General features: G+C 38.1%; 4 protein-coding genes across 8 annotated transcripts; 2 read left to right on the top strand and 2 right to left on the bottom strand.

Moving 5' to 3' along the window:
* Nucleotides 1-7,121: 7,121 nt before the first annotated feature.
* LOC113693581 (uncharacterized) lies at nt 7,122-9,417 on the bottom strand. The gene has a single exon (XM_027212118.2). The coding sequence runs from the start codon at nt 9,105-9,107 to the stop codon at nt 7,338-7,340; it is 1,770 nt and encodes a 589-aa protein (XP_027067919.1). The 5' UTR covers nt 9,108-9,417; the 3' UTR covers nt 7,122-7,337.
* A 997-nt stretch (nt 9,418-10,414) lies between these two features.
* On the top strand, nt 10,415-15,288 carry LOC113691965 (protein WHAT'S THIS FACTOR 1 homolog, chloroplastic-like). 3 transcript variants are annotated; one of them, XR_003448830.2, is made up of 3 exons: nt 10,415-12,367; nt 13,565-13,665; nt 14,659-15,288. XR_003448830.2 is itself a non-coding variant. In XM_027210295.2 (2 exons), the coding sequence occupies exon 1, from the start codon at nt 10,979-10,981 to the stop codon at nt 12,347-12,349; it is 1,371 nt and encodes a 456-aa protein (XP_027066096.2). In that variant the 5' UTR covers nt 10,415-10,978; the 3' UTR covers nt 12,350-12,367; nt 13,565-15,288. The 3 variants fall into 3 exon arrangements, 1 of the variants encoding a protein (XP_027066096.2); XR_003448829.2 differs by having other exon boundaries at nt 13,565-13,879; XM_027210295.2 differs by having other exon boundaries at nt 13,565-15,288.
* A 1,939-nt stretch (nt 15,289-17,227) lies between these two features.
* Nucleotides 17,228-20,753, top strand: LOC113692132 (uncharacterized). 2 transcript variants are annotated; one of them, XM_027210502.2, is made up of 3 exons: nt 17,228-18,271; nt 19,309-19,547; nt 19,989-20,753. In XM_027210502.2, the coding sequence occupies exons 2-3, from the start codon at nt 19,311-19,313 to the stop codon at nt 20,628-20,630; spliced, it is 879 nt and encodes a 292-aa protein (XP_027066303.1). In that variant the 5' UTR covers nt 17,228-18,271; nt 19,309-19,310; the 3' UTR covers nt 20,631-20,753. The 2 variants fall into 2 exon arrangements, with proteins under 2 accessions (XP_027066303.1, XP_071909029.1); XM_072052928.1 differs by lacking the exon at nt 17,228-18,271 and having other exon boundaries at nt 18,353-19,547.
* A 1,859-nt stretch (nt 20,754-22,612) lies between these two features.
* LOC113692559 (peroxidase 45-like) lies at nt 22,613-24,819 on the bottom strand. Of its 2 annotated transcripts, XM_072052927.1 has the most exons (5): nt 24,601-24,819; nt 24,215-24,329; nt 23,829-24,026; nt 23,534-23,699; nt 22,613-23,249 (listed from the first exon to the last, which is right to left on the bottom strand). In XM_072052927.1, exons 1-5 carry the CDS (start codon nt 24,624-24,626, stop codon nt 22,843-22,845), a joined length of 912 nt encoding a protein of 303 aa, XP_071909028.1. In that variant the 5' UTR covers nt 24,627-24,819; the 3' UTR covers nt 22,613-22,842. The 2 variants fall into 2 exon arrangements, with proteins under 2 accessions (XP_071909028.1, XP_027066781.1); XM_027210980.2 differs by lacking the exon at nt 24,601-24,819 and having other exon boundaries at nt 24,215-24,582.
* Between the last annotated feature and the right edge of the window lie 792 nt (nt 24,820-25,611).

The raw sequence follows: 25,611 nt of genomic DNA, 5'->3' as shown, positions 1-25,611 counted from the left end.
GATGTGCGATAACGTGAGAAAGAGGGATGGATGCATCTACCAGTTTAAACGGGCATATTCCTTCAAAGCCCGTGAAGTTCTTTCTTTATCAATTTCTGCCCATCAAAGGCAGCGAAAGACCTTTTTTTTTCAAAAAAAAAAAAAAAAAAAAGAACTATTTATATGAGAATATTTGGAATTAGCTATGTAGTTTTCAGCTAGCATTTTTTTCACCCCTCTCCTGGCTGGCTCTGTGGGTGTAAAATATGAACATTTTTATCCTCTAGTTGAGTAAAAGGATTCTAGTTCCATGTGCAGCGAGACATTTTTTGTTCTTGGATTCCATCCTTCTAATACTCTTTTCCTAAAATATTCTCATTTTATTCTGAAGGCCACACACAGTATACAGTGAAGCTAATCTAATCTAGGTAAAACAAGCTAATCTAATACTACTTGTCTTGCTGGATTCCCCACGTACTATGACAAAGAATTCACAAATATATATGCTGTTAATTTTATGAACATGGGAGACAAACTAATCACTCCTGGCATTATGTAATTCTTGTACTTTACGACTTACTGCTGCATAACTTCACTTTTTTAAGGAATCACAATATGACAAGAGAATTCTAGTAAAACCCAGTTTTCCTTCATAAGGAACTGAAAATTTAGTAGCAGTACAAATTAAGGTAGCAAGCATATCTAGGAAAACCAAACTCTTTGATGAGATCAATGTTCAAATAAATAATTGTCTTTCAAGTTTCAACCAAAGGAGGGGCCGGGCCAAAAAAAAAAAAAAAGGGCAAGCAAGAAGCAAAATATGCTGCTGCTACTACAACTTATCAAGAATTAACAACGGGAGGAGAACATAACAAAGTGGGTAGTTTGGAATTGATTCAAAAATGCTAGAAGCCTTTGTGATATTTAAACAAGGCGTGCTAAAGAGCGGCAAGACATAACTGACGGGTGTGGATAATGGATTAGGACAGTGACAGATTTATCAACGAGACGTCATTCCACTGTTTTCATAGCACGAGTGGTGCTTCGAGCCATGCTCGTAAGAGTAACAGCCCATCAAAGCTAAAGCATTCTTGGTGGAACCTTTGCCGACCATCAATGTCAACTAGTAATATAATAAATTAGAGGGGTTTTTGTAACAGGAACTTCTTTAATTGCGCAATTATGCTGACCCCTCTCGTTCCCTAGCTAATCATCGAGTCAATCAAGACCAACCTACCAATCAAGTCATAGTGCTCCTTGGTTACGTCTCTCTCCTTCACAAATGTCCACAAGTTACAATGTCGGAGGAAGATGAATTTAGGTACTCCTACATACTACTAGTTATCATCAAATCTCTATGAGGAAATGGAGAGAACTAAGGAAATATGAAAAAGTTTAAGGTGGCAAAGTAAGGAAATCAGGAGGTGCAAATATAGTTTTTGCTATTACAATTTTGTTGAAACCATTGGCTTATTGTACACCTAAAATGTAAACGTCTTAATCTTAAGCTTGGTGATAATGTCTTGATGAGTGCTATACATGACAATAATGTTAATAGGTTATTCAATTGAACAACTATTTCACCAATATGAGCTTTAAAATTATCTTCCCCTCTTGAGTGAATCTTTGCAAATTAATATCCGTACATTATAATGAGCTAAACAAGGTGGTGAAAGAATATTATAAAGTGATTCGTGCAGACGATCACAAGATCAATTATTGTGATGTATCTTTTCACGGAAGAAAAAGTGGAAAAAACATCCACAATTAATGAATCACTGGATTTACAGCTTTTGGACCTTGTAACAAAGTTAAAACCCAATAGCTCATTAGTTAAAAAAGTCCACCTACAAAAAAACAACCGAAAATTATGACATTTTTGAGCGATAGACACAAACACGAGAACCTCTAAAATCAAAGAGCTAGGCAAGCCGTCTTTTAGTTTATTTTTATCACTCAAGCCGTATATCATTTAGAATAGAATTTTTCTTAGCCAAACAAAAATATTACACAAAGTAAAACTGCGCTCCAACGCTCGCTCGATTGTTTCGCAGAGTGCGTGAACATTTTAATGGACATAAATGTTGAACAGCACATATGCCGCCGTCTGATTTGGAGAAAACAGGCACACATAACCTTCAATACAAGTTCATGTGGGGAAGCCACAGCTGGCACCTTGGCAAGGTTGACAGGGCTGTTTCTTATTTTTATGGAAAAAGTGACGAGGATATTTCAACCACCAAAGGGCTGAAGCCTGAATTTAATATGAATGGTCCGAAATACAGTGAATGCTTCAAATACATAATAGTATATGTATATGAATATGAATTAAAAGTACAACCTACACATTCATACATACATACATAATATATAAAATATTGTTGGACTAGGATTCTTCACTAGGATTCAGACAATATTCGTCTGCTAGTAAATTCTGAAACCTCAATTAATATACGATAATGCCAAGTATAGTGTATCATTCTGCATGCCAACACAAGAGTGGGAGTTGATGAAACAGGTAGGACTGGCCCCCCTTTTTGTCCTAGTGGCTTCGGCATTGTAATTAATTTGCTCTTAGGTACTCGTCATGATGCACCAGATGCCACTATTCCGAGGCACCACGAATCAAAAAACCAGAGTTAGTTGAACTCCTAAAGCCCCGAAGGAAGAGAATTAGGATGTGGGATTGAAGTCACTCATAATTAGTCTTTTGTCAATGAGGGGCAAAACAAGAAGAAGAAGAAGAAGTGAATTTGGTAGAAGGTTGTTTAGAATTTAAGACTTGGAAGATCAGAAATTAACTAAGAGGTTGGCTTGAAGGCGTGGTGGCATCAGCTCAAGGGAAAATTGAGCATTAAGGATTTTATTAATGATAAGTCGAGTATGATAAGGTTAACTGCTACATGCAAGAAGAGGACAAGTCCAGAGGGTTTTGGTGAGCAGATACAGCTGACCTTCTTTTTGTTTTTCTCCCTTTAACTCTAATCTATGTGGCCACCAAGACATCAATTATCATGCCCTGATGATAATTAATTTGCAGCTGCTAACGGGAACCTGGAGAATGTAATAAGTTAAAGAGTTGTTAGGAGCACTTTATCAGTTTACGAAGAGCAAACAAGTACATCTTGTCTTTGCATGTTTGCTTTTTTATGTTTAAAAAATAAAGTGGTCAACATTGTTGTAAGCAGGTAAATGTCAGGATGCAGCAATTTAGATGAAAAGAAACTTTTTTTTTTTTTTTTTTTCTGTTGAAGAGTTCGCTGATAAACTCAAAATAGAAATTTAAACCAAACATATCAGTAAGTGGTTCTTTCTGCAGATCTTCCTGTCATTTTTCGTCCACCAAGAATCAAGGCGGTTTTATCCTCCACACATTCGTGGCTTATTGAAAGGAATGTAACAACCCTTTGTGGCATCTAAAATAGCAAAACATCATGGCGTAAAAGATTAGCAAGCCAAATATGAGCTTTTTGACATGACATGTTGTTCCAATTTCCTGTTCTAAAGTTATTTGGCAATTTATCGGCTGGTGGGAATCCATCTTTGAGAAAGGGACCTGGTTTTTAGCAGTTTTTTATGTTAGCCTAACTTTACCCCAGTGGTTTTTATTTTTTATTTTTTATTTTTCCTCCTATGTTGATCGAGATGTAGGAGAGTAATCAATCAGTTTCTTACGTTTCTCCAAAGTCCTCAAGCTTATGGGCAGTGGGCAGGACATAGTAACATTTGAAGAGCCAAGGCAAAAGATTATTCAACACACCAGCACTTTATTATTGATGGTACATCAGTGATGTAAAGTTTCTTTATCAAGTACTTGCATGTTAACAATTGCCCAATGGTCTTTTATACAACCAAAAGGATTAGGCCTTGATACTTCACAAATGCTACTGATCGGTCTTTTTTGTTTCTTTTTCTTGTTTCCGCATCAGAAATTGCTTTCTCTAAAAACCATGGAATGGTAACCTTTTGGATACAAATATCTTGTCCTGACCGTTTTCCCTTTTCCAGTAACGAGGGAAAGTCATTAAAAACAATCAGAAGTTCGGCTGCTCAATTCGAAGACACCCATCAGCTAGCAAGCACATCCATCACCCTTTCTTCCCCTTTAAGATTTCAATCCCTTCCTCCAAACGCATCTTGGTTTATCATTAGCTGCTTTGCACAGATATTTCTGTTCTTCCCCTTGGTTTTGGAGGGAAGAGGGAGTTAAACTTCAAACGCTCCATTCTCCTCTCCAACACCCCCCAACACACACACACACACACACAAAGTGGTTTTAAATACTAACAATAGGGATGATTTCTAAGACTGAGTTGCTCATTGTTCCATATTATTTTCTTGATTGGAAAGGAAAAATAAACATTGCAAGCCCTATCAAGTATCTGTGCTGTGCAATTGGAGATCCGAGTTTAAAAGGGGTTCTTACCCAGAAAAGTTACAGTGCGGCAACACACAAGGAAAGGAAGAATAAAGAATCAGCAGCTTAGTAACAACCAAAGGACAAATGTTCGAACCCAAAGAAGAACATCAGCAGGTTTGGCAACGCAAAAAGCAAGCTTGTCCAAGTTGGCATTACGAGAAATAAAAGGACAATGTGGTGACAGGAAAGCCCATGCAAAATGAATCAGCCCAGGTCGTCCTCGGCCGCCATTATCATATTTCTATATGGCAAAGGAATCCCCAAGCACCAAACCCGTTGGATCAAGCAGGTAATAATGGCCCAACCATGACTTTCAACGCTAACAACATGCAATAGTCCGTTTTCAAAGGAATGATAGGAATACGCGTTACCTTTACTACTTTTATTACCCCATTTCATCGGTGTTCTACAAATTTCGTGCACAACAAACACATAATGAGGCAATGCTCAGAGCTTGAGAGGCTGTAGCTGCTGAACGAGAAAAGACTTTAGCAGTATACCAAACTTTCAGCACTTTGGAGCAAATTCATCTCAAGCATTGGAAGAAGCACTTTTCAGGAGTTAAAAAGGGTTAAATTTAGCAACAATCTAGATTTGAGAAATGAGAAGATAAGATTAGAAAAATGCAAGCACCAACTTTGCTTTGCAACAAGCATTTGCAAAACTTTGATACTTCCAGAAGGAACTAAAAAAAAGGGAGAAAAACAAAAGACAACAGGGATTAAACTTGTCAGTATCAGTATTCGTCTTCCTAAGCAGATCTTTCTAGGCACCGACTAAACAGATCTGAACCAGAATGCACGATATTTCTCTTCTGAGCAATCAAGTTCCATACAATTAACCATCTGAGTACACTTACCAAGGAAAGCTGAGCAGGAATTTTAACACAACCAAGAAACAGAAATAATCACTTGACAAGCTAAGCCTCAGCATTAACACAACTAAGGAACAGCAGAAAAATTCATCACGATTCTTTAGAAGGGAAAACTCATTCACTAAGATACAGAAAAAAAAGTTGAAAATGGAGGTAACATGTAATGCTTTCCTTAAATCTCATCTCAATCCACAACATTTTGAGCTAATTTAGACCCGAACTTCATCTTAAAAAGTCTATCAAATAAATCATTACATCTCCATTTAAGCTTCTAGCAACTTCAATTGTGATCGCACTGTGGGGGCAAAATGGGTATGTCCAAAATGCTTCCTTCCAAAGGTGTTCAACCACTTCTAAATGATTTGGCACAATTTATTGGAAAGGAATCTCAGTAGCTGATCTTAATCAACATAATATTTGGAGGGCACATAGCAACTCAATTCTAAGTCAAACACCATACCGCATTTACTTGTCCTTTTTTCGTGTTGCTTTCCTAAGGTGATTAAACACTAGCAGGATTTTTTGGTCCCATAATCGCCATCCCTTCTAATTTTGGTACGTAGGATGAACAAGTAAAGATGAGAAATGCTTTTTATGTTCTTTCTCTGTTACACACATCTGAACCACCTCAGTTTCATCAGGCTGCTCGTTTTTTTTTTCTTTTTTTTTGGGGCGCAGGAAGGCCAGTAACTTTCTTGTTTTTGTCATGGAGATCCAACCTTGAATTGTCATGCTTCATCTCTTTGTTAAAATCTGGAAGTGATTTGGAAGTTGAACAAGTCCAAATGCATCAAATATAGCAAGCCATAAATCTCAAGCATTCTATCTTTTCATGTATTTCATCAATAGAATCTATATATACTTTTTATGCATACTGATCTTCTTATGCTCTCTATCCTCGAAGCTGAGCCATGGATGCTCTCCCGAATTAAGTATGTAATAGCCCATTTTACCACCTAAACAGTGATTCCCATTGCTGAGAAAGGACATGCAGAAAGCAAATATATAGTTTAACCTGGAAACATGCTTCCATCAGCAATGCTGTTCATCAAATAATAAATCCATGGTTTACAGGGCTAAAAAACAAAATTTTACTTAATGTTCTTAAATTAGACTAGGATGAGCAAGCTGTGAATTCCAAACTATTCAATCATATTAGAGAGAGAGAGAACATTAAAACTAGGCATTTCTTATTCATTGAAGATAGGACTTAAATCAAAATTAGAGCATGACAAGCCAGTTTACAACACAAACAATAGCATCCAATCATCTCTACTTCTTTCTGATCAATAAAGATTCAACATTGTGACATACACAATCAAGTGTACAAAATGCATGTCCATCACATCAATCATGAAAATCATCTCTATGCGATCGTACTCGTCATCCTACCTATGATTCAGGAGTTGGCAATCATATAGCAAAACAAAAAGGAAAGAAAGATAATATGTAAGAATGGAAGAGACACTACGCAGATACAACAAGATACAGCAGGAGAAGAAAAAATGCAGCTATCCAAAGAAAATCCTGCAGCATTTTCCTCAAAAATGTAATATAGTGATCTCAATCCATAAAGCAAACGAAAAACTTTTCTTCCCTAAGTTGACAACAATTAGCACAAACAAATTTGATAAGACACCATAAGTCAGTTGAAACACAATCTTTATGGTAAAAGAAAAATATCCAACAAGACTAAACTCACCTCCAGCTAAAGAGAAGTATACAATGGCATCCTAAGAAACAAAGCAAGAAGATATTCAAATTAAACGACAGAGTATTCCCCAAATAAGGGTCAGAGAAGCAACCTGAAATGGTAAAATCAGCTAAAAGGATATTAAACTGTGCCGATTATGGTTGAAATTCTTTTTCTGTCCAAAGTAATAGATTTCAGTTCAACTGTTGTATGCAAACGAGAAACAAATGAGAAACAAATCACAACGTTTGAACTCTTATCCATCCAATTTAGCTACCTCAGCTACAAAACACAATATTCTAGATTCCCACACATTTGAAGGATAAAAGCACTAACCAACTAAACTTACAATGACAGGATTCCAGAGATTGTTAAACAGAAACAACTCGGACCTTCTTGAGTCGTTTCATGCCAGGAGAAATTGTCCTTAATATCTTTCGTCCCTTCTTCTTCTGCTTCACCTTCTTGGTTGCAGGAGGCATTTCTCTGATGGGACCTGGAGGTACTCCCTTTTTGAGTGCACTACCTCTTGGAGTAAGAGAGGGTGGTATCCTTAAACTTTGAGGCGGCAATGGACTATGTGGCTTCCAGATCAAGTTATTCTTCATTGCAAACCTCACTTTCTTGGCACTCTTTGCACTGGCATCTAGTCCATCCTCTCCTTCAGTGCCCACCTCTGGATTGCAACAACTATCTGCAGTTTTAGCTCTCTTTCTCTTCTTTTTCATTGCGACTAGAGGCAAGTCATCAGAAGACTTTAAGTCATCATCAGAACCTTGCTCAGCAGCAATCTTCTCAAACTGGAGCTGAAGATTTGAAATCACAGAGTCGCTGAATTCCAAGACACTTTCATCATTCTTGAAAGCAGTGGTTGATTCATAACCATTAGCAGAAACTGCATTCGCATTTTCCAAGGCATAATCGTTACCTGCATTGCAGTTTTCTGAACAATTAGCATTAACTACACCATTTTCTTCAATCCTATAGGTATAGTCCATAACCCTATCCTTGTCCTTTTTCTTCTTCTTAGCTTTTTTATCGCCTGCTTCCTTCCCCTTCTTCTTCTTCTTCTTCTTAATATTCCCTTCTTTTTCAACAACAGGATCAGCATCTTCATCCTGTGATGCAGCAACTACTTCCCTGACACCATTATCTATCGGGATTAACTGAGGCACCTCTTCTCCATCATTGTCATCACCCTCATTAAACTCTGGAATGGCAAAATCAATCTGTGATGCTTGCATTTCCCCCTCCAGCTTCAAAAATTCTTCATGCAACCCAAGAACCACCTTCCTATTCCCCTGAAGACAGTCAGGAGATGCTCCCACCTCATAAAGCCTCCCAGAAAACCCCATCTTCAATGCGATTAACCCCAACAACATATCCCTAATTTCACCATCTTTCTCATCAACCCCGTTTTTCTTTCGCTGCAACAACGCCCTTCCTCCGTCCAACAAAGTATCAAACACACAACTCTTCACTTTTCCCACCAAAACCTTATCCAAAGACCTCCCCATGACACTAAAGAACGGCTTAAACAAACACTGCACCACTTCCTTTCTCGCCAGCGGAACCTTAAATCCTATCAACTCATCAAGAAAAACAGAAACAACGTGATAATTCACCCCATTACCCAACAATTTATCGTTGGCCAAAAACCCCTTTTCCTCCAACACCTCAACATATTTCCCCAAATACTCCAAATCCCACTTGTATTTCCTCATCAAAGAAAAAACCCCATTCACAAACCTCCTAATGAGCAAGTAAAACTTATCCAATCTCAAATGATCAATGCCGGTCCATTCACGACGAAGAGTTACCAAAAAACAGCCAAAATACTGCAAAGAAAGCAAAGGGTCAAGCGTAATTAGCAAGGAAGACAAACGGTTGATGAGTAAACCTTGAGCAGGAGCTTTATCCGAATGCCAAAGGCAATAGAAAAGCCCCTTCCACAGCCTTTTCATATCATCCTCGGGAAGTTCGGTTTGAGAGTCCGACAGCCAAGCTTGAATTAGCTTGAGGGATTGGGATCTGATTGAGGCGTTGCAAGAGGCTAAGTGCTTAATCAAGGACGGCCCAGGTAAGGCCGAGAGGGTTGCTAAAAAGGGTTTCGGCTTTGGGGTTCTGGGTTTTTTCTTCATGGTGGAATTTGGACCGTGGGGTTTTGAAAGATATGGATCTGGGAATTGGGAGGTAGAAGGGTTGAGGTAGTTGGAGTGGCTCCGAATTGTGCTGTAATCGTGGATGCAGCGGGTTTATAGGGTTTTAGGTCGTGGAGGAAGCAGTAGACGTGGTTCCCGTTTTGTCCTTGGCTTTGATTTTCTGCATTTCCTGGGTCGCGGTTTTCAGACCGGGATCGTGCATTCGAAGCTAGAGAAACCCTAAGAGGGCGTTTTGGGGCGAGGGCCGATGGTTTTTGCTATTTTTACAGGCTTGGAAAATTTGCTATCTAATCCTTAGACTATTTATGAAGTTTTAATATGGTGCGACTATTGGTCTACAACAACTGTTTGCTCCTCCAGCTGCCCAAGTTCACCGTTAGTCCTGAAGAATTGAAAAGTCGAGCCGTAACACATTTTGGCGCCTATTGACTTGTACCTCATTAACTACATTAATTACAATTTACAAGTTTAGAACTGGTTTTTTTTTTTTTTTTTCGATCGAATTTTTTCAAGCGCTCGTCAGTACATTTAAATCAGACCCAATCTAACATGACAATTATTATCTTTTCTTATACTTATATACTTTTTAAAATTAATTTTGTTTTATAAATACAATTAACATCCAAATGCATTCAAATTACTCTTTTTTGTTTTAAATGAAAGACGATTTTATTAATAAATGACTATAATGTCTAGTGCCCATCTTTATGCACTCTTTCACATCTTGATATATAAGATTTCATATGCTGCTGCGGTATTGCCTTTTCTACTAAACCAATACCTTTTTTATTTTTCAGAAACTCGTGAATCCAAACAGGTTAAAGTATCGAATTTGAACAATTAGTACTATGTAATAGAAAAATTAACAAGGTTTATAAAGTTAATAGTAGGATGTTCTTTTGTTTTTCTCATAGTCCAAGATAAACATTATCACAAGAAAATCATATGTCAACTTGAAAAAGACAGCCACCTCCAAATTTTTGAAAGCTTTGTTTGGATTGCATTTTTCTAAATTTTTTATAAAAAAATTACGATAACGATTTGATATATGTGAATTAAAAAGGTGATTGAAAAATATGTTCACAGAAAACGTAGCAATTTTTCTTTAAAAAATTTCAATCCAAACACAAATTTTTTCCCTTTTTAGAAATTTTCCACCCTTTACCCTCCTTTCCCCTAAATGAAGTAAATTCTTAAACATGGTAATCAAACCCTCCAAACAGATACTTTTGCATACATAACTAAGAATACATCATGTAGTACATATGTTTGTATTAAACAATTTTTGTCTTGCATTTCACAAATAATACTACTTTAATATGTGAAAAAACGCCTAATTTGTGACAAAGTACCAAGAACATGTATTGCATTTGTTAAACATTTACTCATACTCCCATAAAATTTTGTTAGAAATTTCGTATCTAACAAAATTTTAACTAATTTAATATCTTGGTTCCAATAACTTTTAAATATTAATCACATTGTTAAGGTACAATTTTACATTTGTTATTTAGTGAAACTCGTTTCTTTGTGCCAAATTTTTTTAATCTTAAGTTGAACTGCATTATCTGGATTGGAGCATGCCCGCACCGGATCCAAATTTCCAACTTATTTAGGTAATTAACTCAAAGGTTATCCCAATTTCCCAAAACAAGACATGAAAGGCAGTGGATAAACAAGACATGAAATGCAGTGGATAATGGTGTTCCCAGAAGATTGAAAGAAAAAGAGGCAGAAAAGGGCACTTCCTCTGAGTGAAGAAGTCATTGGACTTCCACAAACATCATCATTCTTCCGCAAGACCGCTCCTTCATCTGCGTGTCTGGTTTGTCTCTTTTCTGTTTGATGTAATGCCCCACCGAGGTGTTAGAAGCAAAGCTCTTTTAAGACAATTTTTATTGAATTTACGCCTGCCATTTGTGAATGAGGTTACGTTCAATAGTAATGATAATGCATTTCGCTACTTACAATGGCGATTGATGACTACCAGCAAAAGGGTTCAAGAGAGGAGCAAGAGAAAACGTGTCCATGATCTTGAGGTGGCTCTGGAAAAGCACAAAGTACTGTCCAAGATTCTATTTTTCTTTGAAATTTTAAAGCAAGAGCCTGAACAAATCGTGCCCATTAAAAGTTTAGATAGGTACAGAAGGCAAATTAACCTCCCTAAACCCCATAAACTATCAGCTTTTCTTCGGAAATCGCCTAAGCTTTTCGAGCTGTACAAGGATCAGAGAGGGGTCTTGTGGTGTGGGATGACGAAAATGGCTGAGGAATTAGTGGAGGAAGAGGGAAGAATTATTGAGGAGAATAGCGATAAGGCTGCTGAATATGTTACTAGGATGTTGATGATGTCAGTAGATAAACGACTTCCATTGGAGAAGATTGCACATTTTAGGAGGGATATAGGGTTGCCAGTGGATTTTAGGAGCCGTTGGGTGCATAGATATCCTGAAAATTTTAGAGTCGTGCGGCCGTTTAAACCGTATGATGAGGGGGAATATTTGGAACTTGTTGAGTGGAAGTCTAGTTGGGCAATAACAGAATTGGAGAAGAAGTCAGGGATGGTTGAGGGTTTGAGTGGTGGCGATCACGTTCCAGGGCTGCTTTCGCTGTCGTTTCCTATGAAGTTTCCTCCTAATTATAAAAAGGTCTTGTCACGATATTATCCACAAATTGGGAATTTTCAGAAGAGAGAATATTTGTCTCCGTATGCAGATGCTAGAGATCTGAAAGCTGGCTCACAAGAATTTGATAAGAGGGCTGTGGCAGTAATGCATGAGCTACTGAGTTTTACAACTGAAAAGAGGGTGGTAACTGATCATTTGACACACTTTAGAAGAGAATTTGTGATGCCTCAAAAGTTGATGCGATTGTTGCTGAAGCATTTTGGTATCTTTTATGTTTCGGAGAGGGGGAGGAGGTTTAGTGTCTTTCTCAATGAGGCCTATGAAGGTTCAGAATTGATAGAAAAGCATCCCTTGGTTGTTTGGAGGGAAAAAGTCGATAGACTTATAGATTACAGAAAGAAAAAGAAGAGAATTGGGACTGTTGAAGTTTTACATGATATAGATGATAAGGACCTGTTTGAGAGTGAGTCTGAGAATGACAGTATCTTGTTCGATCATGAACAGGAGGAGACCATGGGTAATCTAGAGGATGCTTCACCTGCGGACAGTTCAGAGATGGAGATTGAAGAGATTTATGCGGCATACCAGGACTGAAACTTCACAAGTTTATAGGTTTCTTATTTTTTTTTACTATATTTTTGTTTGGCTAAAGAAATCACATTGGAAAACATATTTTTATCACTTCTTTGATCGTGCATTCTTCAACTACTTGATGCATGTGGGGAAGCTTTTCCATGTAATATATGTCGACAGATTTTGAAAATAGCAAAGGTTGAAAGCAAGATGAATAATGACACAGAGAATACTACTCTTGGAGAGACCTGCAAGTTTTATTTCTTTGTAGTTTCAAAAACATTGCACACACCTGAATTTGGCTTTTCGGCTTTGTTGGCATTACTGAAGCAATCCTATTTTGGGCTTTTTTTAATAAACGTGCAGAAAATAAAATCTGCCAAATAGTGTCAGGATCCAATATTCTAAATCCTAATCGAAACAAATCTAGAAGACACGGCAGATGAGAACAGGATAACAAGTGACAATGTCATGATACAAAATGGAAAATGGGAAAAATTTTGGCTGATGAATCCTTTATCTGCCAGATAAGTGTTGTTTCCTGTGATTTTAATTTGAATTGAAGTTGTGGACAGGCTGAATACAAACACCATGTTACAAGAGATGCCCATTCATAAAAAGTTGTGAATTTTATAGTAACAATTTCCATAGGCAACTTCGAGCTATGTACTTAAGAATCGGGAGACATTGTCAGATGATGAACATTGGGCAACTTTCTTGAATGTTATTAAGCTGGGGGCTATAGAGTAAAGCACTAGGCAGCACTAGCTCAATCACTTCTTCCGTGGTTTTGCTTGTTTTTCAAGCTGAACATTTTTGGTTTGTTAGTTGATAACTTTCTTTGTTCACTTTTCAAGCGGAAGGTTTTCTTGAGATTCTTATTGTACTAAAAATTTGAACATACTTGCTTTCCTATTTTTCAGTGCTTATGGAAAATATTATCTCCCAGACTCTTGTTATTAAAGGAATCAATTAAAAGAAGGAGAGATTTATGAGAAGATAGTGGTATGTTTATAATCTTTCTCACAAGGAGAATGACAACTCGAAGATAAAAAAATCAATCTTATAGAAGGTCATAAACTTACCTTGTCATGATCCTCCAAAGCTAGACTCAATGTTAGATTTCAAGTTTCAATCCTGTGTAATCCCTTCTTTATGATGTTCACACTTGCTATGTATTTGATGTATTTTTCCCAATCTGAGGAAGGGTTCTGATCTTTTCTCTTTTGTTTTCAGGAATTGGTCACTCAGGAACTTTAAGTTTGTTAAAATGATGAAATGACCGTGAATGGAGAACAGTCAACTGCATTATTCAATGCTACTCTCTTTGCAGAAAAGTTAATATTTTCTTATTTAATTCTTTTGCCATCACATTTTTTAATTTCATAAATTTTCAGGTACTTTTGACCTCAGTCCTCATAATTATCTTCTTTGTTCTCGCTAATCTTTCTTTTCAGCTATAGCATAAAATAACAAGTGCTGTTTTGTGCATAAAAGTTGCCACTTTGCTTGCCTGCACTTACTAAAGCATATGGTGTGGACTATTTTCTGGTAATGTTTATTCTTCTATCACTCTAGTAGTAATTGGAGGAGCTTGCAGTGGCAAGGTGTTATGTAGTCTGTGTAGGAATGCATAAAAGTACTGGAAGTGTGCAGACGCTTGCTTTACTGTTCGAAATGTCTAACTTTTTGACTCAGAGATAATTTCTAACCAAGTGACTTGTTATGTCCAGATATATATGAACTTTTGTCGAATTAGGATGCATCTAACCCCAAGAAAGACATCTTCTTTGCAAACAGGAGCTTATATTAAGATACAGTTATTTGATAAATGCTGTTATGGATTGGTTTTCTTTAATTTCTTTTTTCATCTCCAGGAACAGGTTTTTTTTACATCATTAATCGGAAATCACTTTGATGTCACAGAATGATTTCTTTGAACAATTTTATATGCTTAAGCTGCCCTTTTGCTTACCCATGCAATTTCAACATTTCCTCCCCTTCCTTGCCCTACACCAAATTATTTTGTTAATTAAGAGAGAGGGATATGAATATTCTATCTCATCTGTTACTCTTTTCTTATCTGACTTGGAAAGCATGAGCACCCAAAAGTATCTACCCTTGGACCTGATTGTCACGAGTCATTCATCTGTTCCACTTTCTTGTCGTGTGATTGCAATAGATTCTGCTGCCTGTTTTCCTGGATTTCCAAATGGGTGTGTGCTGGCAGAGGAGTTGTGTGTGCGATAGTTTCTCCAGGATATATACTCACGTGGAGTATAGTCTTGTTTTTGTATCTCTGTAATAGTACTAAACGGTGAAATTTCCAGGGTAAAGTGCTGAATCCACGAGAGGAGACTATATGGTGCAGGGTATGAGGCGCACAGGACTTCAAAAGGCAATTTTGTTGCAAGTTGCCGACTCAGGCTGCGAAATTACTCACCTCAGCTTTAATATGTTACCATTTAGCTCCGTCCTTGGGTCTTAATTGGCCTCCAGCTTTTGTCACTTTTAGCACAGAAGTCCGTAGGGAAGAGAATCTCGGCAGTTTTGGTTGGTGTCCAGGAGTCCAAACTAGAAGTACACATTGCAAATCCTCAAAACAATCCCCCCCCCCCCCCTCTTCCCCCCAAGAAACCCCCAACCCGCACGCGCACACATACACACACAACCACCACAAAAACCGTAGACGAAGAAATAGATGGCGCAGTGTTTTCAATTTCTGGCTCTGGAGAGTGTGTGGGTTGCATAGAGATTTATTATTTTGCTTGTCATTAATGGCTTTGACCTTGAGAGTAGACGTCAACGGAGTGGGGATTCAACCGAATCGACTCAAGGCCTCCATATTTTCTTGGGCCTTGTTCTGTGTGTATTAATTCTTTTAAGTAACCTATTAATCCTATGAATCACAACAATATCGTAGTAGGAGGATGACGCACACTTTGTATTGGTTAAAGCAACTCGGTGAGTTTGGGTCCGGGTCGGTAGATTCTGCCCTTTAATGTTGCTATAACGTTGGATTGTTTTGACCCGCACATAAATTACAATCAAGAAAGTGATTATTTGCTATCTTACTTCAAGAAATGCCTAATGGGTAGACATTAGGAGCTGTTTAACTCTGAAGAAGATGATTAAGGAAAATACACGTAATGGCACAAGCAAGGTGCAAATCAGAACTAAATATGGGAGATGTTTTTTCTGAGGCTGGAGTCTTTCCTATTGTCCTATTGATTTATACGGCAGTAACATACGGCCCAATGAGTGTGAAATTCAACAAATTTGCGTAACTTTGTGACATGAGATGGTAAATTACGACTCTTTGGAGTTTCTCAATTCAATTCTTAGCTTCCCCCAACGGGTTCAAGAACAAGAATCCCTTTATGTCGGTTTCTTTGCCAACAGCCCGACACTCAAAAACATCGAAATGGAAGGCATTATAGGCCTAGCCAAAGATCATCCCGAAACGGGGAAGGGCGTCAGAGATGGCCTGGAAACAATCGACTTGGCACAATGGTTGACCATCAAATGGGAACGGACACACAAGTACAAATGTTGCTTGCTGGAAAAGACCTCCTTTGAAGCTTGAATTGAAGAGGTTCGTGAATATTACTTCTTTCTCCACACACATACACACACCCACACACACGATAATACTCATAATAGAGGTAAAAAAATTGGAGCTCTCATCTTCCAATTCAGAAACAGTCTTGGTTCATACCAGTATCGTCCTTTTTCTATCTTCAATGCCTATCAAACACAAGATTATGTGTCGTACACTTCCATAATGCGCCTCTTCCTTCATTGTAGTGTATGACATGTATTATGTTGTGTGCTAAAGTTCCTGCTTGATCTAGGAATTAGTAATTCCTGACATTATTTCTTCATATCTTGTGCTCGTAGTGTTTGTTACCTCGACACATTATGCATATCAACATCAAGAAACTACATTGTTTGTTGGTATACATGTACAACCTATGACCTACCAATCCCACTTCATGCCCCAACCACCACCCCCCCCCCCCCCAAAAAATTTCGGGCCAGGGCTAGAGTGGTGGGGTTTTGGAAGGGTAGAATGTGTGTGCGTGCGAGCATACGTGTGAGAGGGGGAATGCCGATGGTCCCATGTCAAAACAGGAAGATATGAAAGTTAGGCCAGAAGATGCATTGCATGCTTCCTTAGAATAAAAATCTATAGTAGGATAGTTGCTTCATGGTGTTGAATCATTTGGTTGTATGTGGTGCAGAATTTCGTAGATAAGAATTGTTTTTATTTTTCTTTCTAAATAATCTGGGACAGCTACGATTTGGACCTTCAGCTTTTGGAGGAAAGCGAAGCGATCCAAAGCAAAGTTTATCTATCCTCATCTCCAATCTCGATGTAGTATTCTTTAATTGTATCGCAAGGGGTTGGATCAGGATCAGTGCACCAACCTTTCCCTTTCTAAATATTAACTTGATTCTCTCCTGTCTTTGTCAAGCTAATATAACTCTTGAGCCTGAGGGCAGGGCTTCTCTAATTCTGCTTTTATCATTTAAACCAGCACATTTCAAGGATCTACCATGATAAAGTAATCATATCATTTTGATTAGGCATCTTAGGATCGATCACAGACATTGAATGCGGTCAACTTTTTACGTTCATCCATGTTTCTTTTTCTTCTTTTCCTTTACTTGAAAAGAAAGAAGAAAAATTCATGCCTATCGTTCGAAGGCTTCATTCAAACATTTTTCAGGGCTAAATTATGGCGCCGCTCGATTAAGTAAATCCCTGTTTGATCACAAATCTGACCGATCCCGGTTGTTGTTTTTTTTGTACTGTCCAACTGTCCAGCATATGATATGGCCACTCGAAGGAAATTTTCAAATGATACCACCTATGTAGCTAATCAACTGCAATTAATGTAATCTTTAGCCAATTGCCAAAGGAGGAGGGGAATAAAATAAAAGGAAAAATAACATAAAACTCAAGTGCGTACCTCGAAAAATTCAATGATTTGTCAGGTACGGATACAACAGCGAAGAGGATGATGATATAGGATTTTCCCATAAAATTGGGATCAATAAGAAAAGATTCGAAGTGTAAAAATAAAGAAGGGAAAAAAGGAAAAAGGAGAAAGAGATGGATTCCAAACCATTCTGGATGTGAAAAAGAAGCACCAACTTTTTCTCTCTTCCACAAAAAATCCTCATATCCAGCAGGACCTGCATGGAATATCTTGTTCACAGGGCCTGTAACTTCATTTGCATGCGTCCAAGGAATGCCATTTGTTGTTGGTAACCTAGCATATACGAGAAAACTGTTTATCCTTTTTGATTCTTTTATGGGCCCTCCCCTTTTTGATCTTCCAACATATTTAGAATAAGGAAAAACACATAAAATATTAACACATCCTCACGAACACAAACACACACACACACACACACACACACAACACAAAGTAGAATACTACAATTGAAAGCATAAATTTATGGTTAAATGGTAATGCTAGCAACAGCTCTTTCTCTCCCACAATCTCTCAACACAAACACATGCACACACACCCTACAGCCTGTCATTGTGAATTATTAAGAGCCCATGATTAGGATTTTATTAGTGAAAACTGCTTTGTTTTTTCTCTGAGGAAGAGAAGAAGAGAACAGAAAAGCAAGGTCTTTGACATTGGCCTCAGAATAATAAAGGGATTGTTGCTGTTGGTGATTCATAACCATCTGTTTACTCCAGAGGGCACTTCGATTCCATCGTCCATCATGTTTTAAAGAAATGAGTTGTTGAGTCTTCAGATGTTTCGATCAGTGCTCAATTTGGATGGTCGCACTAATATTTGAAGCGGTTGGATTCATTGGTCGTAGTTTGTTTTTGCGCTTTAAAAGCAGTGGCATGAGAGTGGAATGTCTTCAATGACACTTATACTGATAGAGCGATCCGCTTCCTTTTTATCCCAGGTACGTTATTCTATCCAATGCATGTGTACTTTGGAAACTTCTGATCTCAGGATTGTTTCAGGAAAAAGAAAATTTTGCAGCTTTATTCTGTGCAAACCATGTCAAGTTTTGGACTTTCTTCTTCTGGAAGCTTCAAATCGTATAGTTGTGTCAGAATTCTCAAATTCGAATGCAAAATTTAGTTCTTGGAATGCTTTTGCGCCATCTTCATTCTTCTCCGTGGATAATGATTTAGGCATAAATAGGAATGGCTAGTCTTGGATATGTGTGTTAATAAGACCAACTACTAGAGTTTTGTTTGTGAATTGTGAATGATTTACTTCATCAGAATTTGGTGAGATCCCATCTCCAGCATAAATATGGTACACAGCACATATGAATCCGGGGGAAGATAGCCAATGTATAGCATGAGAAGTTAATTAGGGTCATCAATTCTCTTCAACTCCAGCATTTCTCTGCATCTTTGCAGCCGGTGTTATGTAATATGAACACTTGGAGGTTGGTAGGGGGGAAGCAATTTGAATTAAGTATGGGTTTCTCAAGGGCCTATAGCGTATGACCCTTGCAGAATAAGCAAAATTCATATGTCCAACCGAGAAGAAAAAATGTCGCAGTCTAATTTGACTTCTTCAAATGCGTGCCATTTTGCATGATGATCATACGTTCCATTTGGTGTTTGGTGGTTGGAGGTTTCTAGGCCTTGTCTCCACGTTCATATAGTGGATTTCATCATACTCATCAATTACTGGACCCAAAGAGCATTCTCAAATATCTCCTACTTTAGTAATAATATTCTGACTCTTCAAAGCCATGGTTGTATTACCATCTTCAAAAAGGCATTTTTTGTGGGGGAGCAGAGGAAAGAGGCCACAAAGAACTTACAAAAGAGAGAGATGCAACGAAACAACTCCATCTCTACTTGCATTTCTCATTATCAGCATATTTCTACAATCAGCATGTCATCCTCAAACCCTCCCTTTTTTTAGAAGCTTATACACTTACTGCTCTGATTCTTTGATGACCTAAATGATTTACAGGGATGGCAACCAAATTCCAATATGCAATAAACCCATTAGCTACTGCTTCAAACAACTCATTTGCTGTAAATCAAAACAGCGACTGGGGATACTCCCGAGAAACTGGTGCAAGGGGGCAATCAGAGGAAAGTGCTCTGCATCATTTTAAGCACTCTATGGATCATGAGATGTTCGATTTACAGAAGATAGAGTCCATCAAGAAGACAATGCTATTGCATGAAGATATCTTTCAAAGACAGGTGCTTTTCTCATCCTTGCTAAGCCCTTGATCATCTTCTACACCAGAGTTTTCAAATTTATTCTCTCCATAACTTCAGCTACGCATTTTCCAAAATTGATACCTTCGGCTAAAGGGATTAATAAAAACCAAAAGAATCTTGATGAATTCAACCTCTTCAAGATGTGCTTGTTTTCTGCAATATTTTATTGGTTTCAGATCTCATCAGCAATATAGTATTTGAAACATGCAAGAGCCAGCTACTCTTTGCCCCCTACATTGTATGAGAACAAAATCACGTTTCCTTGCAATATTTTTTTCAGAAGTTCATGGTGAGCTTGCATTGACTTTGATTAAGTAATTCCAAGTATTATCTTGGGTTCCTAGAGATATGCTGCACAATTCATGAGATGGTACAGAGTTGGAACTGATTTTAGCTTAAAAAAAAAAACTAAACTTGCAGGTAATAGAGCTTCACCGGCTGTATAATCTCCAAATGAAGTTGATGTATGAGCTAAAGAAAGAGATGACGTATAAACAAGGTCCGTTAGCAGGAAAGGATCCTAGCAGTTCTCAATTTTTAATTTGCCAAAAACAAATGCAAGATATCAGGTCCAATCTCCCTGTACATGGATTGACATATGGTTCAGCAGAAAGGAGTGCTAGCAGTTGCGGGGAGAGCCTGAGAATGCCAAAACTATTCAACCTCGAAAGGGTTGCTGAGGAAGGTCCCTCAACTAGCATTCAGCCCACTGAACAGGATCAACAAAGGCCTAATAGGTACGGGCTTTCAACGAGTAATAAGGCAAGCATGGATGGATCAGATGAAGAAATAGATGTGGAGCTGACTCTCAGCATTGGGTGTAGCAAGAGTAAAAAGAGATCGAACAGCCGGAATAATCCATGCAGCCCAGAATTAGGGGGGTCAGATTCGAATTGTAGTGGCAAAGAGCTCTGTTCTGCTGCAATTGTAAAAACAGAGAAAAGGGAAGATTCTGATGACCCCAGCCCTGCTTTAAGCAGTTCCAGTGCCACACCGAACCAAAATACTAATGCAACAAGATCCCATTGGCTTTTCCAAGATCTGAGTTTGAACAGAACATAATATTTTGCTCATTGTTCTGTCACATTTTGTTTAACACTTAGTTAGAATCCTAGGAACAGCTCTTGAAACTGCATCTTCACCTGATCAAAATACTCGCAATAAAAAAGACCATTGACACTCAAATCATTGAAAGCCAGCCATATTTCTTACTCAAATCAGGTAGCAACCTGGATGAGTAAGAAAACAATTTTGCCTCGTTTTCCCTGTAAAAGTGGCCATCATATTACACGACACTTTTATCGAGCAGTCAAACTAGCTACTACCACTACCTTAAGTCATTCATAAGAATATACCGAATCCGCATCCCTCCATCTACATGCAAACATCCGAAAAGTGTCAAAGTCAATAGAACAAGACATTGATGCACCAAAGACATTCGGATTTTTAAAGTGTCCGGATTCACCCCATCCATACTCTAAAAACAAGCTAGGTAAAGGTAAATTTTCTGCAGGTAGTCCCCTTTTCAGCAAAAAACGAAGACTTTTCATGATTAGGACAAAGTGTTCACGACAATTGACATGATCAAAGCTAGAAAAATTATTCGATGTATGCTACTATTACATGAACTTAGAAGCGCTGACAGCGTAGGAAATAGATGGAAACAGGTTAAATTTGAGGCCCAAATTTCAAACGACCCCTTAACAAAATCATAGTAACCACCTTTCAGTGCCAGCATGTTTTTTAGCAGTCGCTTTCTTGACATACGGGTATGTCAACAAATTCCCTTGCGACAACTTAAATGCCTCCTTCTCCAAATTCGCTCATCGCTCGCTAAAAAGTAAAATCCAAACAACCACATTCTGCTTTCACTATTTGCCTTGGCAGGCAAGCCAATCTTCACCCAATCCTCTAAAGAATCACTGCTGGAAATAGTCAACTCATCAGGCATGGACATGAGCCTTTTCACCCCAGCACAGCAGCCATGGTGAGGATCCGGTCACTGGTGCCACGTCCTCGTGTTGGTTTCCTACAGAGGAAAACTTCCTGAGTCTGGACATGGCGTTGTCACTGGTTCCATTCCATGTTTGGCTCTCCTTGTGATTCTTTGAAACTATCAAGCTGGTTAGATTGAATTGACAGCACTGTAGAATCTTTGGACAAGCACTGATTAGAATGTTCAATGCCAGTAAAACTTGCGTTCTGTTTCCTTTTTCCCCCTTTCTTCCTGAGGAAGTTTAGCCCCTTTTAAAGAGGAGAAATCGCAGAATATGGTAGAAATTGGAAAAAATAGTTACTTACAGGCCTTGGTAACTTCTAGGAGTATTTTACGTTCAATTGGAGCTTCTAAATTGCGATTTATCGTCTATTATTTGCTTGATAACTTCATTTCAAGTCAAATTCTATACTATACGCAAGGAGAACAAAATAAATTTACTTCAATGAGATTATATTCTTTAAAAAAGAGAACGTACATCTTTATTTTTATTAAAAAAAAAAGGGTCTTTTTTCACTCGAGTAATTTCACTGGCAAGCCTTTTGATCTTCACTATGCAATCCATGCATTCTCCCCTTCCTAATATAATAAAACAACAGAAGAAAGAAATTCAAAGGCAAAAGGAAAAACAGCCCTCTGTAGCAAGTATGATAAACCTGGGCAGACAACCGTATAAAGCATACAAAGTGAAAAAAAAAAAAAACCTATGCACAATCACACTAATATGATGAATTGAAAGACCAGTAGATCACACAATTCCTGTTCTTAAGTGCTACCAAGCATCACTTTTCAGGCAGCCATGCTACTACTATATTACTACTGCAATCTCACGTACGTGTAAAATCCTGGTTTCCTAGTTATGCACAGAAACCTCTTGTATCCACAACTCACACTTAAACTTGACCTCTTCCCTTCTCTGCATTTTTAGACTTGATTGCACTGGAAATTATGCTCCCTTGCTTTTGTTTTCTGTTACTCTCTCTAGTACTTACAGCTCCCATATTTCTTTTCTTTGTATCCGCTCATCTCCTTGCAAGAACTCTTCTGATTCTAAGAAAGTTTGTCCTGTTCTTGTTGCTTATAGCCAAACTCATTTTTGCTCTTTACATTTCTTAAATTCTTGAAATTGCAATGAAAACCACACAAAAAGGAATTTACATCCTTGTCGAAGAAAGAGTTTTACAGGGTTCACAGCCTCACAAACAAATAAAGAATTAGCTATACTTCACACTGAAAGACTAATTTCTGTCCATGGAAATGTGGGAGCTGTTGGATTAATCAGTTTGGCCTTGTGCAGTCACGTCTGATCTCGCCCTGATTCCCAGTCAAGACTCCAACGCGGCCCAGCTTGGTGATGGCTGTGATAAAAGCTTTCTGGAAAGCAGCTTTGTTGGACGCAAATTGGTTGACGGTGGTCTTTGACCGATTATCCGTAAACAATGCTTGATCAGAGGTGAACAAGCCCTTTCCTTGCTGAAGATTTTGGAAATAAGCATTGTCAAAAGTATTAGGGGTGGTCGGATCCATGTCGATGGCAATTCTTGAGTCGACGTTTGTTGGGCACATTTGCCTTAGCTGCATGGCGTATTGCAGATTCAGTGTTGGGTCAATTCTTGTTTGAGGAGTAAAACTGTATATGCGCTTGGAGAATCTTCTGCAGTGGGAGAATCCAATTGTATGTGCACCTGCAACAAATCAAGAAATTGATAAATTAACCATGAATGTTATGAAGAAAAAATACGTCAATCTACTAGAGAAGCAAAGCCGAAATTTTGTTAATTGATTCTTGCAAGGAGGATTAAAATATTTGGAAATCAAATTATCAGGGGATTTCCCCCAAAAAAAAAAGGAAAAAAAATTCAAGGATCATTGGTGGCTTCAGAAGAAGAAGACCAAGCAATCTATTTCAAGATTTCCAGGAAACATATGAATCAGAACAATGATAGTAATGCTGGCTTCTATTTGTTACCTGATAAAGCAATCATATCAGTTTGGTCTAGACCATGACTAGAAAACAAGGCATTGAGCTGGTCCAGATTAAAGTTCGGCGACGGAAGCCTATGTTGTACACTGGCAATGGTAGATATTCTCCCATCACGGCGTCCCAATTCGACCGGATAAAATGGTCCCCCAGCCTGCATAATTAAACAAAATCAAGATTATTCATTCACAAATCACAATTCTGCTCGTTTTGATTAACAATGAGAAGCTTGTTATCAAGCGATGCTTGCGCCCTACTGCTTCAAATTTAGGAATAATCATACCAAGGAAACGACTTCACGGGTAGCCAAAGCCAGTATGTCAGCACATGAAACTCTGTTTTTGCACCGAGGATCGCTATCTACAGCTGCTTTGGCTTTGACAACGGTGTCAAATCCATCTCCGGCGAGCGAAAGATTGTCGGGGTGATCCTTTTCGGCGCTGTTATCAGGCTTTGCAATCATAATCGAAGCATCGCAACCCTGTACACAGACAGACGTCAAACCAAAATTTATCACAAAAGCAAGCATCAACATCAGCCCTGCAGAAAAAAGCACTCGTCCGCGCGTAATAATTGATGCGGGCCAAAAAAGTGAGAGAAGAAAAAAAAAAGTCGAAACTAGTAAATTGATCAGCTAATGAATTATGGATGGAATCTACGCGTACGTACCCTGACAAAGCAATCGTGAAAATAGAGTCTGAGAGTTGCCGGAGCAGTAACAAAGGTCTGGCTGAACTTCGTTTGGACGGCATTGCGGACAAGGGTTTCCACATTTGGGCACGTACTGCGATAGAAGTTGGCAGTGAGTTGAGCAGAAGCTGTTGTAATAATTATAACAAAGAGAGAAAGAAGCAAAGCAGACAAGCTTTTGCAAGGCATTCTTTTTGTTTTGCACCAGTAAATCAATATATATTTCTAATTAACAAGCATTGGTTATTTGGTTGTTGATGAAGAAGATGTGTATATATAATGAATCAGGAATCAATCATAACAGGGAGGAGCAGCTGTTTATAATAATAAAAATAATAATAACGTGGAGAGATTGAGGCAGATACAGTCTGGCCACTTCCTGATTGATCATGTCTGCTGGGATTAAGGATGTGATTAGGAGGTGCCATTTAAGAATTGGTGGATTTATCGCTACTTGCTGATCTTTTCTGTAGAAAAAGTTTGACAAGCATGTTTGCGAAAAGGAGGAATGATTGGACTTTGATTACGTGCCGGTGCATGAACCATGAGTGTCTCCATTTTCAACACAAGGATAAATCACGAGCAGGAGGCAGCATGGAAGAGAACAAAACAGGATCAAATAATGGACTATGGAAAGTCCCATCAAGAATGTGCTTTCCCTGTTGCTTCCTTGTTCCTACTCCTGCCCAGAGAAGTGAAGTGGGGTAGGAAAACTACCATACAAGTTTTTTGTATTCCTGATGGAGATAGCCAACCAATTAATCGTTTACAACTCCTTTTTTTTTAATAAACAAGTATCAAAAATTGCTTCTTGCTTTCATAATTGAGGTGGAGTAGTACATGGATAGGCTCAAGGTACTACCATACAAGTTTCAGCTAATTATAACTTCCTATATAAAAACTCTGAAACTGAGATACCACCATTATTGTATAAATTTTTTTTTTTTTTGGGTGAAATTGAGAAATACCATGTTCGTATGACTGGGATCCCTTTTGGCGACACAATAAAGATTTTGAGAAATGAAGGGCAACGATATTCTGGCACCTGTCCATCAAATGATCAGGGGCAGGCACAGAAACATAACATATGGGTATGAGAATAGATAGAGTTATACTCCCTCCGTCCCACTTTGATAGTCCTGTTTCTTTTTTCACACAGTTTAAGAAAAAGTAGTTAACTTTGTTGGAAAAGTAAATTTAGATTGCTATTTTCCTAAAATACCCTCACATTAAATAGAGTACAACTTTATGGGAACTTGAATTGATGATAAAAAAAGAATCAACTCTCATTAAATAGGGTAGGTTTATAGCAACAACAACTTGTATTGAATAAGGGTATTTTAGGAAAATGAAAATACAACTACATTCTTCAATTG

Source organism: Coffea arabica, chromosome 6c (genome assembly GCF_036785885.1).
Source record: "Coffea arabica cultivar ET-39 chromosome 6c, Coffea Arabica ET-39 HiFi, whole genome shotgun sequence".
Lineage (NCBI taxonomy): Eukaryota > Viridiplantae > Streptophyta > Magnoliopsida > Gentianales > Rubiaceae > Coffea > Coffea arabica.
This window is presented reverse-complemented; position numbering and strand designations above follow the sequence as displayed.